The 14860-nt window shown below is 37.3% G+C and overlaps 1 protein-coding gene across 2 annotated transcripts; it reads right to left on the minus strand.

Annotated features, from left to right (window-relative positions):
• Nucleotides 1-7692: 7692 nt before the first annotated feature.
• On the minus strand, nucleotides 7693-13120 carry LOC118004490 (dynactin-associated protein-like). Of its 2 annotated transcripts, XM_034995859.1 has the most exons (3): nucleotides 12690-13096; nucleotides 10089-10169; nucleotides 7694-9262 (listed from the first exon to the last, which is right to left on the minus strand). In XM_034995859.1, exons 1-3 carry the CDS (start codon nucleotides 12741-12743, stop codon nucleotides 8933-8935), a joined length of 465 nt encoding a protein of 154 aa, XP_034851750.1. In that variant the 5' UTR covers nucleotides 12744-13096; the 3' UTR covers nucleotides 7694-8932. The 2 variants fall into 2 exon arrangements, with proteins under 2 accessions (XP_034851751.1, XP_034851750.1); XM_034995860.1 differs by lacking the exon at nucleotides 10089-10169 and having other exon boundaries at nucleotides 7693-9262; nucleotides 12690-13120.
• Between the last annotated feature and the right edge of the window lie 1740 nt (nucleotides 13121-14860).

Raw genomic sequence — 14860 nt, forward strand, 5'->3', positions numbered from 1 at the left:
GGCACAGGGCTGGGTTCCGTGGGGATACCCGAAAGCACGAGGCATGATCCCACTCCTCCCAGGAGGGGCGTTGGTGCTCACCAGTGACAGGGGAGGCTCCTGCAGACCTGAATCCTCAGCTGGTATGGCCGGCACCTGCCGACAGCTCCCTCGCCATTGTAATATGTCACACAGCACATCTGACTCACGATCAGTAGACACTGTTAGAATTTTGCCACTGTCAGAGTGCTTATGGAAGAGTTTTAAAAGGATTAGGAAGTTGGGATAAAATGCTTACTTCTTTCTCCAAAAAATTTTGGAATTAATTGTTATGCCAGAGACTCTGAGCTGTCCCACAATATCCATTCTCTTTGTTTTCCTGATAAACAGAACCATTAATTTTAACTGGCCACACAAACATCCAGCATAATAAGACATTCTCCAGCCTTCCTTACAGGTAGGTGTGGCTATATGACTAAACTTGGTAATGGGATATAATATAATTGTTGCATGCAACTTCTGAGAAATCTTCTTAGAAGGAAGGATCAGTCCTTTCATGCCTCTTCCTTTCTGCTGGTTGGAATACAGACATAATGACTGGAGCTTAAGCAGCCATTTTGAACCATGAAATAGAAGCCAGATGCTGATTATGTGGAGCAATGAGATAAAGGAGTTCAGGTCTCTGAGGACCGTGAAATTACTTTTTCCAACTCTGTACCAGCTACCTTCAGTCTTTTGTCTGTGGAAAAAAAAGAAACTTTCTATGTTTCTATGGTTTCTATGATTTTAGCTTTCTTAGGTCCCACATACAAATCATATCATACAGTATTTCACTCTCCCTGGCTTATTTCACTTAGCATAATGCCCACAGCTTCCATTCACGTTATCACAAATGGCAAGATTTCCTTTTGGTGGCTGAATTTTTTTTCACATCTTCTTTATCCATTCATCTGTTGACACTTACGTTGTTTCCATATATTGACTACTGTGAATAATGCTGCAATGAACATGGGAGTACAGATATCTCTTCCAGATCCTGTTTTCATTTGCTTCAAAAGTATAACCAGAAGTGCAATTGCTAGATCATATGATAGTTCTATTTTTAATTCCTTGAGAAACCTCCATACCGTTTTCCATAGTGGCTACACCAATTTACATCCCAACCGGTGCATGTTTTCCCTTTGTGCACATCTTTGCCAACACCTGTCCTCTCATCTTCTTGATCTTGGTCATTCTAACAGGTGTGAGGTGATATCTTATTGTAGTTTTCACTTGCGTGTTCCTGATTAGTGATTTTGAGCACATTTTCATGTAGCTCCTAGCCAATTGTACATCTTCTTTGGGAAAAAGTTTATCCTATTCCTCTACCCATTTTTAAATTGGATTGTTTTTTCCTATCAAGTTGTGAGTTCTTTGTAGATTTTGGATATTAACGCCTTATCAGATTTTAGGATTTGCAAAGATTTTCTCCCATTCTACAGGTTGCATTTTGTTGATGGTTTCCTGTGCTGTGCTGAAGCTTTTTAGTTTGATCATGGGATATTATCCTTTTAATATATGATTCAATTTGGTTTGCTAATATTTTGTTGAGAATTTTTGCGCCTACATTCATTGGGGATATGGGCCTATAGTTTTGTTTTCTTGAAGTGTCCTTATCTGGCTTCGGTATCAGGGTAATGCTAGCCTTCTAAAAGGAATTGGGCATATTCTCTCCTCAGTTTTTTGGAACACTTTAAAAAGGATTGACATTAATTTTTTAAATGTTTGGTAGAATTCACCAGTGAAACCATCTGGTCCTGAGCTTTTCTAAAAGTTTAGAAAGTCTGTGATTACAAATTCACTCACCTTACTCACATTGATCGATGTGATTTTCTGTTTATTCTTGACTCAGTCTTGGTAGATTGTAGGTTTCTAGGAAGTTCTCCATTTCCTCTCAGTTATCCAATTTGTTGGCATAGAATTGTTCACAGTAACCTCTTCTGATCTTTTTATATCTGTGGTATCAGTTGTAATATCTCCTTTTCTATTTCTAATGTTATTTGACTCTTTTTTCTTAGTTTGTCTAGCTAACAGTTTGTCAATTTTATTATTATTTTTTCAAATAACCAGCTCTTAGTTTCATTCATCTTTTCTATTATTTTACTGGTCTTGTTTGAAGTAGCTTTACTGAGGTATAATTGACATACAACAAATTGCACATACTTGAATCATTCAATTTTATAAGTTCTAACCCATGAAAACATCACCACAGTCAAGATAATGAACATAGTCACCACCCTCAAAATTTTCCCTATACCCCTTTGTAATTTCTTTACCCCATATGTCCCCACTCCAATTCTTATCCTTAGGCAACCAATGGTCTGTGTTCTATCACTATCAGTTAGTTTAAATTTTCTGGGATTTTCTATTAATGGAATCATAGTATGTACTCTTTCGTTTGCCCACTTTCAGCATAATTACTTTGAGATTTATCATGTGGTATGTATCAATGGTTGATTCATTTTCATTGCTGGGGGGCTTTTCTGTTCTGATCTATGGTATTTCCTTCTGCTAACTTTGGGCTTAGTTTGTTCTTTTTGTATTTCCTGGAGGTATAAAGTTAGGTTGTTTGAGATCTTTGTTTTCTAAATATGAATTTATTGCTATAAACTGTCCCTCTTAGAATGCCTGCAGAATCCCATAGGTTTTTGTACATTGTGTTTCTATTTTGTTTTCAGGTATTTTTTTTATTTCTTTTTTGATTTCTTCTTTGACCCATTGTTTGCTCAGTAGTGTGCAGTTTAGTTTCCCCATGCTTGTAAATTTTCCAGCTTTCCTCCAGTTATTGATTTCTGGTTTCCTATCATTGTAGTCAGAAAAGATACTTGGTTTAATATCCCCAGGGCCTGTATTTGTTTTTCCTACCATTTATGCCTTTAAGAAAGCCTCTTGTTGATTAGCACCCCAATCCCATTGGCTTCCCTTTTTAACCAAGACATATAAAGGTTTTAATATCTGTGCTAGCTGGGGACTGAAAGACCTCCAATAACCCAATAAACCAACAAAAGCTTATAATTCTTTTGCCATTGTAGGGATTGGGAAGGCTTGTATTTTATCAGTGACTGACTCTGGCATTACTTTTGTCTTACCTAACCATATGATCCTCAGACACATTACTGATTGACCTTACCCTTAGATCAGTGGGTAATTACCTTCCATCCTCCTGACTTGTAATGATGTGGCTGCTTGAGACAGGTAGGGTAAGTCATCACAATTTAACATAGCATCATCTATATAATGATAAAGCACCACTCCTCTAAAAATATCCATTTTTCCAAATCTCTGGCTACCATCCTATGACAAATTGTGGGACTGTGGAGATACCCTTGGGGAAAGGTCTGGAAGGTTCATGGTCTCCCATTCCACATGAAAGCAGATTGGTTTTGGGGTTCAAGTTTTAACAGAATGCTATAAAGCACATTAGATAGGTCCAGTACATAATGATGTGTCTTAATGGATGCTGTGATTTTTTTTCTAACAATAAGGCTATACGAGGCACCATAGCATGGATGGGCAGAGTAACTTCATTGAGTTCCCTGTAAGCTATTGTCATTGACCAGGTCCCATTAGATTTCTTTATAGGCCCAACAAGATTACTGAATGGGCTTTGAGCAGAACTACCCCAACCTTTTCTAATTCTTTAATGGTGGCAGTAATCTCATTATGCCCCTTAAGTAGCTTATATTGTTTTAGGTTTATGGCTTTCCAGGGAATGGCAGCGTATAGGTTCCCATTTTGCAGGACTCATGATGATGAATTTCACTATTTGGGTATACATCTGTCCTTGTAGTTAGATCCAGATCCTGTAATACCTCTCCACCCAAAATATACTCAGGAATGAGGGAAATATACACTAGAAAACAGCAGGGAGGAAACCTGCTCATCTGTAGGTAAAGACTAATTGGGCTGACCTTGATAACCTGTTCCCTATAACCATTAACGGCTTCATTTTCTCAGAATTTTGAGGAGTTTCCATAGATAAGTATGTATCCAACTCCAGCATCTATCAGAGCCAGCACAGGTTGCCTGCCAGTGGGAGACCAATAAATGGTCAACTCAACATGGGATCCCCCCCACAACACACACGCTAGACGGCAATGTTGGCCTAACCCCTAATCTCTTGGGGTAAAGGGTATCCGCCCCTGAAATTCCCCCATTAGTGGAAGGGCACTTGGCAATGCACCTGGCTTTTTTGAGCCTTCTTTTAAGCGAATGAACTACTTTGCTGGATGTAGCACTTTCCACAGGTTTAGCAAGACCAAACGGGGTTGTCTATATTTTCTCTCTGGGTCCCAATAATACTAGATCTTGCCATAGTTGTTGACAAGAAACTTTGATGGGCCCCCCTTTCTGCCATGTTATCGTTGGCGGAATCCTTTGTTTCTCCCTATTTTTCAAACTGTTTCCCTGATGACGGATTCTTTCAGTTTCACCTAACTCAGCCACCATAGCAGCTACTCTAGCAATGGGCTGATTATCCCATAGGGGCAAGGACAGATGCTAAAATCCACCCCCATGCCCCAGGGCTGACTGTAAGATACGGTCTTTCCTACCGGAGGAAAATAATTCTTCGCCTGGGCTTCCAAAATGCTGGGCATGAATGGCATGTTTTAACTCCCAGTTTACATATCATTTCTTGTGGTTCTCCCATACAGGTCCAGTGTAACACTGGGGGGAACATTCCCTTCACTAGGCCAGGTTATCTTAATGGTAGCATTTATCCAATCAATCAAATTAGCTAAGCACCTCGATTCTCACCCTTGCCTGCAGCATCTAATCCTTGTTAAAGGCACGTTGAGCAGTGACTTGAGGCCATTTTTGACATCTCAAACCCATTTAACATAATATCATCTCCCCCAGGATCCCGCAGTCGTAACACCCAAGCAGCCAGCCCTCTTGCCCTTTTGCTTAAAGCTGCTGGCTAGTCCCACTAATTCAGCAGCAGAATAGTCCCTCATAGTCATTTTCTCACTAGTGGGAACTTCTCTGTCATCCCCAGGCCCACAAATGGCCTGGGTCTTTGAATCAAAGGGTACGCCCCATACATCATTTTCCCCCTCTATGATAATGTCATCAGATGAGTCATTATCCCGGGGATCCTGTACTTCGGGTCTCAATTCTCTTGAGCTATAACAGTTCGTACTTCAGTCTGTGAAAGTCTGTGCCCATGCCATCTTACACACCATAATTTCCAAGCATTCCTCTTGCTGTTGGATTCTTTTGGACATAATGCCCATATTAGAAGAACATGGGCTCCCATATCCTTTTCTAAAGCCATGCTTCTAAAGACACACTTCCCTGATTTGTTCCAATTCTCTCCTTACTAGTAACTGCATTTCCGTGGTGTCTCATATGCACAGATTGACAGCCAAGCTACCATCACAGTAGCTTGGTCACTTTCCCTTCTCCATTTCCTTTCCCTGCTGTTTTGGGTAGGGTATCTAACAATCCCTTGGGTTGGTTTTTTGTTTGTTTGTTTGTTTGTTTGGCTGGGGGGTTGTAGGGTCATCCCTATATTCATTTACTGGTCTGAAATGCTCCAAAAACTTGGCAAGTCCTTCCACATTTCTCCCACAAACAAGGGGCTTTCCCCTTTGCCCATGCTTGTTTTGTTTTCAGTCTCCTGGCTGACTTGCCAATTGTTAGAAGGTGGAGGAGGGTCAGTAAAGTAAAGAGAAAGCACTTTGAGACTGAAAAACGAAGCAAGCCTCTCTATACCATTTACACAGAGTTTTATTCAGGGAAACTTACTGACAGTAGGGATCCCACAGAGGATGATCCACAGCAGACGCAGAAAAACTCCCCACCCAGGCTGGACCTTAATCCCCAGCTTTTATAGAGCAAGGGGTATGGTGGTGCTGCCACAGGGTAGTTAGCTAAAGTGGCGCCATCTGTGTGCACCAGAGGATCTCTACTAGTTATCTAAAGTGGAGCCTTCTGTGTGCCACTTTAGAGAAGCTCAGGATCAGAACTAGCCTTCCCACATTCGGGTCAGGGTATACCTTAATCTCCTCGGGGCATGGAACACGTAGAGGAGGTCCCTGCGCAGGCGTGAGCAAGATGCATGGCCAAAGATGGAGTCAATGTTGTCAGCTATAGTTTCAAAGTTTAAAACCTGTTGAAACTGCACATTATCAGAGTGAGTGGCTTATCATCATGGAGCTGGGCTCCTTGACCTGAGTGGCTTATGTCATCATGGAGCTGGGCTACCTATTACAGCAAATTTTCAGTATAGATCAATGAGCCTTGGGGGAAACAAAATGCCCAGTAAGACATTTTCCAGTAAAGCCTCTAAAGAAGTTAGTTACACTCTTACTTGGTGAAGCGAATTTGTAAACTTAGCATAAAGTTACTTTGTGCTTAAGAATAGACTTACAAAAGGCTATGTAGCAGATGTTTTAAATAGAGAAGCTTCCTGACTAATTTAAAATATATTACTATCAATCAAATACAGTGAATAAATTTTTGAAACAATAAATATTAGTGCTTATATATGGTTTTAATATTTGCTGAATAAATCATTAAAACTGGGCGATTACATTTATTGACTATACACACTTCACTTATTATTTTAACAGTACTTCATAAAATTTTTGTTCCAGTTATGTATTTTAACTTGTGAAGATATTTTCCACAACTCTGATTACTATTTTAATACTTTATTAAACCATAAAAGTCTAAAGCAAAAAAAAAAAAAAATCCAAGAGCTTGTTTACATCTCTATTTGACAAAGCACAGAAACCCGATGATCTCAGATAACTTAATTACAATATCCTCCAACCCAATATTTAATGTAGGAAATTCATTGCTAAGATTCTCCTTGAACATAAAGGGGTATGTTACCATGTTACCATACCACATTCCCATGTTACCATACCACATTCTGTAGTATCTATAAAAGTAAAGGAAGTAAATAACAGCTCTTATTACAACATCTAGTTACTTAGCATGGCTTCTAGAATATAGAACTTTTTCTTTTTTAATTTTAATTAGCAGTAAGTTTATTTTCGGTCTTTTTAAAGAAGCTTTTTTTACTTTTTTTTTTTAAAGATTTTATTTATTTATTTGACAGAGAGAGAGACAGCGAGAGAGGAAACACAAGCAGGGGGAGCGGGAGAGGGAGAAGCAGGCTTCCTGCCGAGCAGGGAGCCCGATGTGGGGCTCGATCCCAGGACCCTGGGATCATGACTGAGCCGAAGGCAGACGCTTAACCGACTGAGCCACCCAGGTGCCCCGCTTTTTTTACTTTTATATCACAAAGTGAAGTTTAAATTATATTAGGAAGTACATTTGAACCTAGTGAGTTTAGTCTTTCTTCTTCACAAGCATTTAAATAAAAACTACAATAGAAACAAATTGGTTTAAGATCGTACTAGGGGAAAATGCACGCACATTTACTCCCTTGTGTTTATTAACCTTATCTAGAACTTTATGACATTTCTTTTCTAAAATGTATATAACAACTTTCATCATTCTTAAGTTGTATTATCAAATGATATTTGTGGTATAAAAATTCTTTTTTAAGACTCAAATTTGGTGGGCGCCTGGGTGGCTCAGATGGTTAAGCGTCTGCCTTCGGCTCAGGTCATGATCCCAGCATCCTGGGATCGAGTCCCGCGTCGGGCTCCCTGCTCCTTGGGAGCCTGCTTCTCCCTCTGCCTCTCTCTCTCTCTCTGTCTCTCATGAATAAAAAAAAAAAAAATCTTAAAAAAAAAAAAAGACTCAAATTTGGACATCTCTTGGTGTCTGAAAAATAATACTAGCTGCCCATATATAATTTTGTAAGGAATGACCATATTTCTGATCTTTCTTTTGTGGAGTCGAAGTATTCAGTAAGGCCTCAAAGTCTATATGGCCTATTATTGACTGCAGCCAAATCAACCTAGAGTTATATAGAACACAAAGCCTTTTGCTTTAGGAAAACAAAACAGTGCTTCCAGAACCTCTAACGGTGTGCAAAAGACAATCAGAAGTTGGAAGCTGGATAACAAGGCTTTAGTGTCCACTCATAGTGCTGAATCTTTGGGTAGGAAACCTCCTTGTCTGAGGCAGTCTTACACTTTTGTAGAGTTTGGAGGTTGGGGGTGGAAAGGGCAGGTTCATTTAACTCAGAAGTCTTTCCCAGAATGAAATGTGTCTGCTTTTAGTGAATATTAAACACTCAATATAAATATTGAACAAGTCTTGTGTTTCATAGCAAATTGCAAGCAATGTGCCCTCTAAATTGTAGTATAAAACACAAAACGAAATACAATACAAAAGGACCCTGGGATCATGACCTGACCTAAGTCCAATTTTTCACCCTTTTTCAACTCTTAGTTTTTCTCCAAAATCTTCCTTGATTATTCCTAACCTCACTAATCTCTTTTCTGGGTTTCCCAACAAGAGAAATGTGTCTATAATAACCAACAGGTATTTAAAAACTCTTACTCATTAACTACTTTAATTGAGTATTTCCTTCTCCCTATTGGAATACAAATGCTGAAAATAGTGAAGTATATGAGATTGTAAAATAAGCAACAACTAGATGGTAAATACTGGCTTAAGAACCAACAGGCAGGGAGTAAAGTAGAGCGGGATCCACCTGGCAGCCTCTTTCTCAGTTAAAACCCCCATTTGTGAAGAATAAAGTTGGTTGTATAGGAGGGATGAAAAGCAAGCTCTGGGCTCCTGCCTGAATGAATCAATCAGGCTCAGTTGAAAAAAAATTTTTTTCCAATCATTTGAACATTGGAGGGCGCAAGACTGAGTCATTACCATATGGGAATACAGCAAATGATTGGAGCACAAAGGGCAAGCTCTCATGAAGCCAAATGCTTTGCAACCTCTTGGCAGGGAAGAGAGGACACCTGGACATGCCTCCTCCTGGGTGAGAGTGTTGATCTGGCTGGAGGAGTGCTAAGGGCTCAAAATGTCATTTTTGATCTTCAATGATAATTTCATGCTCCAGTGTTGTTGTTTTGGTCATCTCCATAGAAGATGGAGACGCCTTGGCAGAGGAGCTTTGGTCGGGCACAGGGGTAGGAGATCCAGGCAGGGTTGATGAGGCAGGAGATGGGGTAGAACCAGGGATGCAGGTGACATGATTCGACTTTCCATCTGCGTGAATGATGATAGTGTTACTGTTGGTGGGCTTGCCAAAGTGGACCAAATATAAGACCAGAACAACAAGTGCTGTGGCAATTAGACAGGCCAAAAGACACACCAGAAATGTTTTCCAGAGTGACCATGGTTTTGCTGTAACCTGCAATGAATTATGAAAAGTGAATATTTCAGCAAATGACATAGTAGTGACTTAGGTAACTGATTTCAATTAGAATAAGGCTAACCTGTTTCATTACTCCAAATGCTATAATTTAAAGTACAGTTTATCAGCTGTCTCTTTCTCTTATTCCCTCCCTCTCTCTCTCTTTATCTCTCTTCTCACACACACACACAACTTGTCCACAAGTCCATGAGGACAGAAAGTTCCCTCTGAGTTACCCCTTTGTACTAAAGCAATAAGACATCATCTCAAATGCAAATAGATTGCCTTTGGAATATATTACTGTTATTATCAGCTACTAATATCACAATATAAATCAAATTATCTAGCTAGTCCTCATGGTTAAGAAAATTTTGAAAACGCATATCAAAACATTTAGATTGGTTATCTTTGAGTGATGGAAAATTGCAGGTGTTCTTTTGCTCATTATTATCTCCTCTTTTCATATTACATATTGAAATTTTATAATTAGAAAAATATTTTTTAAATACATTTTTATTTCTTAAACATACATACGAGGACTTTCATTGAGCTTGGAAAGACATCAAAATACAAAATGTATTAGCTCTGGTATGGGTAGGGTCTTCAAGGAATAGAATGAAGCCCTGACAAACTGTTGGGGGTTGTGGGTCCCAGGTGTCACCAGAAGCTTGTGGACAGGCAGCACAGGAGAAGTGGGGCCAGTGAGGGGTGAAAGGACATGAGAGCCCAGCAGAGTTTGTAGAGCAGGGCCTGCCTTCCCCATTTCACCAGTGGTCCACGGACTGCTAAAGACTCCCCACCTACTCCCAGTCCCAAATCTTACCCACTGCGGCTGGAGGGTCACAGTGGGTAATCTACAACAACAGCGGGTTCCTTCATTCAAACAGTATGGATTTCTGGGCAACTGCAGAGAAAGACATTTTAAATAAATAAACAAGCAAACAAGTCTTATTTTAAAGATGAAGAAAGTTTTATCTGGGAACATAAACAAATGAAGCACATATAAATGATGTGAATCGAACATGTATTAAATGAAGAACCAACCAAGTTCTAGAAGAATCTGAAACTCTAATAAATGGTATGATAGGAATTGTACAAATACGTTTTTCCCACCAAGTGATCAATGAAGAAAAAATAAAATAATTGATTCAATAGGTGCCCAAGGATCATTTTCACAAATTTCAGCATTCAGTCTTGACAAAAGCAGACAAACAATACAAATCTCAAAGAACTACAAATAAAATAGTAATTCCCAAATGTGACAAGGAATGTTTACCTCAAAACACTGACTAACATCATATTTAACAGTGAGACATCAGGCACTTTCCTTTAAAGTCAGGAGAAGTGAAGAACGTCTCCTAACACCAATAGTAGGTAATGTTTTTCTAGAAGTTCTCATCAGTATGTGTGAATAACGGAAATGTGAAGATAAAATTAACATTTTTTTCTACATCATATGACTGTTTACAAACAAGATCCCAAATAATCAACCATACAATCTCTCAAAAGGAATAAGAACTCATTAAATTGGCTGATTATAAAAATATGAAAAATATATGTAACAGCACTTATTTTCTGTGTGTGTGCATGTCCTAGCAACTGCTATTCGTAGTAATAAAGCAATATAAAATGGCCAAGCATATCAAATGCTATAGGACTTATATAAAGAAAACCACAAAACTTTACTGAGGAACAAAAAGACAACTTTGATAAATGTCCTCATAAAAAAACTTCAGCAGTATAAGCTTTCACATCTCTGAATTTTAATTAATATCATTATGGGATTTGGGGAGGAAAAACTTAGGTAAATTGACAAAAATTTCACATGGCAAAATAAAGCAATTATAAGAATAAAATTAGTTTGGATGGGAGAGAGGACAGGAAGCAAAATATTAGCAGTGATTTTTTTTTTTTCTGGGCGGGATCATGGGTGATTTTTTCTTTTTTCTTTGTTATTGTCATATTTTCCAAATGCTCTAAAATAAGCAAATAAACTCAGTAATTGTAAAAAAAATTTTCTACCTGTTGTTTTGGGGGATCTAAGAAGTTATAGACTGTCAGATTACAAAAAGAAAAAAAAGGGAAATCCAAACATTCCTTTTTATGGTTTCAGAAGTCAGTTTCACTATTTGTGTTTTTTGTTTGTTTTTGTTTGTTTGCTTGGGTTTTTTAAGCTAGATTATCTAATCATTTGGCCTAGTGGAATAAATTGTATAGATTTTGGCATGTGGGGAAATAACATAACTCACATTTTATTTATAATGAAAAGGAGAAGGAAATAAAATGATGTATACATGCTATTAAAGCAATGACATTTTGTAACTTCCCTGAAATATGAGTCATCCTATAAATGAAGTTTATGACAGTCTAGTTGTTGAATCCCAAAAGTGATCACAAATATAACCTTCAAGTGGCAAAACAATTCTTTTATCAAGTCTATCTTTCTATTTATTTCTTCTGATTCATCTCTTGGTTCTACAAACTCAGGTTGATTTAAAATTCATTTTTCCTTATTATGAACGTAGTAGTAAAGTTTTCTGAAAAGTAGTTTCTTATAATGAGATTATAGGGGTGCCTGAGTGGCTCAATCAGTTAAGCTTCTGCCTTTGGCTCAGGTCATGATCTCAGGGTCCTGGGATGGAGCCCCACATCGGGTTCCCTGCTCAGCAGGGAGCCTGCTTCTCCCTCTCCCTCTGCTCATGATTATCTCTCTCTCTCTCTCTCTCTCTCTCATTTGCTCACTCTCTCTCTCAAATAAATAAATAAAATCTTTTTTAAAAATAAGCTTATATATGAGAAATCTGAGTTCTATTTCTGACTCTGCCATTAGCTAAGTGGACTCTTAATGTTTCAATTCCCTGATGTGTAAAATGAAGAGATTTGTTTGAATGAGGAATGAGACCCCATACACGTTCTAAGAAATATGATTTTTATATTACTAGAGTAACACATTTGCAGCATAAGTCTCCTCATGAGACATTTTCCATAAATTACTACTTTAAATACACACAAATAGGCCAATGAGAATAAATATTTTCATTGGATCAAATATATAATAATAAATAATAAAATAAACATAAATAAATAATAATAAATAATATTAATGTGTGCTATAAACAACATTCCAAATAATTTACTAAAAATTTTGTCTACAAGTACCTTATTATACAAATGTCAAAATTCAGGCAAAATATAAAAATTTAGGCAAAAAGTCTAATGCACAATTCCCAAATGATATGAAAAGCAGTATCTGGCATATTAAATAACCCCCCTCAACACTTGTGATTACTGGTAATAACATCTAAGATTCCTTTCGTCCTATAATAGCAAAATCAGAAAAACGCAACCTAACTTTCTTGAAGTGTTACATGTTAAATGTTGAAAGCAACATTATGAGACAGGAAAGCAAGGCGTTGGTACTCACCAGCTCTACTGGACTCTGTTCAATATCCACAGCATGATGCCGGTCACCATGCATTCTGAGGGTGCTGGTATCTCAAATGCAACTCCAGAGATGTCTATACTCACTTTGTGTATGAGAAGTTGGAAAATCCTGGATTTATGTTAAATTAATAACTGGATTTATTCAATCTGGATTATGTAAAACAATAATCATCTATTTTCCAAAAAAATTTCCAAATTCAACCCCAAAGTACACGATGTACGCTTGCTGAGGAAAAACAAATAGAAAAATTTGCTCCCTTCAGAAAAACAACATGCAGAAAGCTATCTCAGCTGTAAGAATGACTCCAGGATTCTGAGCAGATAAAAACCCTTGCCCTCCTTATCTCACACAATTTATTTAAATCACGAAAACTTGATTTCTCATGGGTTAGGAATTTAGCTTTTGTTTCTTAAAAAAACCCACACAGCCACTCCTTGATTATGAACATTACAGAATATTCTGTGGCTAAGCAGAGGGATTATGGTAATGACTAATTTCAAAATTTTCCAGAAATAAAAAAATATTGAGATTACAGGGTCATGATTGATTTAGGTGAATGGTGAATAAAATCTATGGTGCTGTTGAAGTCAGTGGCTATACTGAGATGGACAAGGGAAATAAAAACTTACTAAAATGGTTTCAGCCAAAAATCAAGATAAAAATAGGAAATAAGTATACTTCATTAGCTCCTGATTGTATGAATCAAGGATTATCCACGGTAAATCTGATCTGCTTCTATGTAAATTTGTGTTGTTTAGGCTATGTAATGATGTCACCACTTCTTATGAACCCCAACCTTTTTGATGAGCAAGAACTAGAAAAGAAACAATGTCTTTGGTACCTTTCCATTTCTCCCATGGAAAAGTTCACATGATACAGCATGCAAAACTGAAGTGATGTTTTACATCAATCTGAGAATTAATGCTCCCTGGGCCTTTGACAATGTGGCATGCAGTATGGAATGGAGAAAAAAATGACTTTTTAATCCTTCTTAATCATGCATTTCCTGTAAGCCAACAACTTCCAGCAGGGAGGCTAATGACATGAATTTCCAAAATATTAATAAATTTATACATATCCTAATTCAAAAGCAGACATGTCTTATTGTGTGATAAGTAGATTCATGAAAAAAAAAGTATGTAACGAATTCCAAACCTCTGGACTTCTCATTAAGCAAATATTAAATGACTTATAATTAAATTTATTTAAATTTGTTTTGTATAAGTAACTGTTTCATAGTTTTGTATGTCAGCAACAGATATTCAGGAAACTAAAAACCTAAAGAGATATTTAAAGAACATTTTCAAGTATCTAGAAATAAATCTACTAATAGAGGTGTACTACTTTTAAATGGAAAAAAATTATGAAATTTAAATGAGCAAACCATCATGAAATCCTAAATAAATATATGGCTAGCAGCATCATAAATTGGTAAGACAACTTGAAAAGCATTTGATATTATCTAGTAAATTTGAAGATATTCATATACTATATGATCTAACAATTCCACTCCTAGTATGTTCCCAGAGGAAACACACATGCGCACACACACACACGAATGTTTATAGTAGAATTATTTATCAATTTTTTGAAAATGCCCCAAATTCACATCAACAGCAGAATAGATAAGTAAATTGTGATATATTTGTACAATAAAATACTTTCACCAATGAAAATGAATAAACTATTACTAAACACATCAAATCTATGATTCTGACAAATAAAATGTAGTGGGAAAAATAACAGACACATTAAACTAAATTGTCTTGTTTAGAGATACATTCATAAGTGATACATCCATTTTTTAAAAAGCAAGGAAAAGATTAACATAAAATTCATAATAGTGGTTACGTCTCAGGGGAAGGAGAAAAGCAGAATTGGGGCTGGATACAATGTGGAGGGACTCAAGAGGGGCTGGAAGTATCCTACTTTTGACCTGAGTGTGATAACATGGGTGTTCATCTTATAAATAGGCACCAAACATGACAATTTCTCTGTGTATGATATAAGTTAAAAGTAAGTACTTATTGAGATACGTTGGAGAGCTCTAATAAAATTCTTTCTGATTTTTTTCAATACCCTCTCTTTCCTCTGAGTTCTTAACAAGTCTCTGACAGTAACGTGGAAGCTCCATTTGCATTTTGGCTAGG

Source organism: Mirounga leonina, unplaced genomic scaffold (genome assembly GCF_011800145.1).
Source record: "Mirounga leonina isolate KUSES-001 unplaced genomic scaffold, KU_Mleo_1.0 Mir_93, whole genome shotgun sequence".
Lineage (NCBI taxonomy): Eukaryota > Metazoa > Chordata > Mammalia > Carnivora > Phocidae > Mirounga > Mirounga leonina.

Excerpts from the sequence above, each read along its gene's own strand:
- LOC118004490 (XM_034995859.1), bottom strand. The coding sequence starts at position 12,743 with ATGCATGGTGACCGGCATCATGCTGTGGATATTGAACAGAGTCCAGTA. Across the intron at positions 10,170-12,689 it reads AACAGAGTCCAGTAGAGCTG|TTGCCCAGAAATCCATACTG; the intron begins GTGAGTACCAAC and ends CTTTCTCTGCAG. Across the intron at positions 9,263-10,088 it reads TGACCCTCCAGCCGCAGTGG|GTTACAGCAAAACCATGGTC; the intron begins GTAAGATTTGGG and ends AATTCATTGCAG.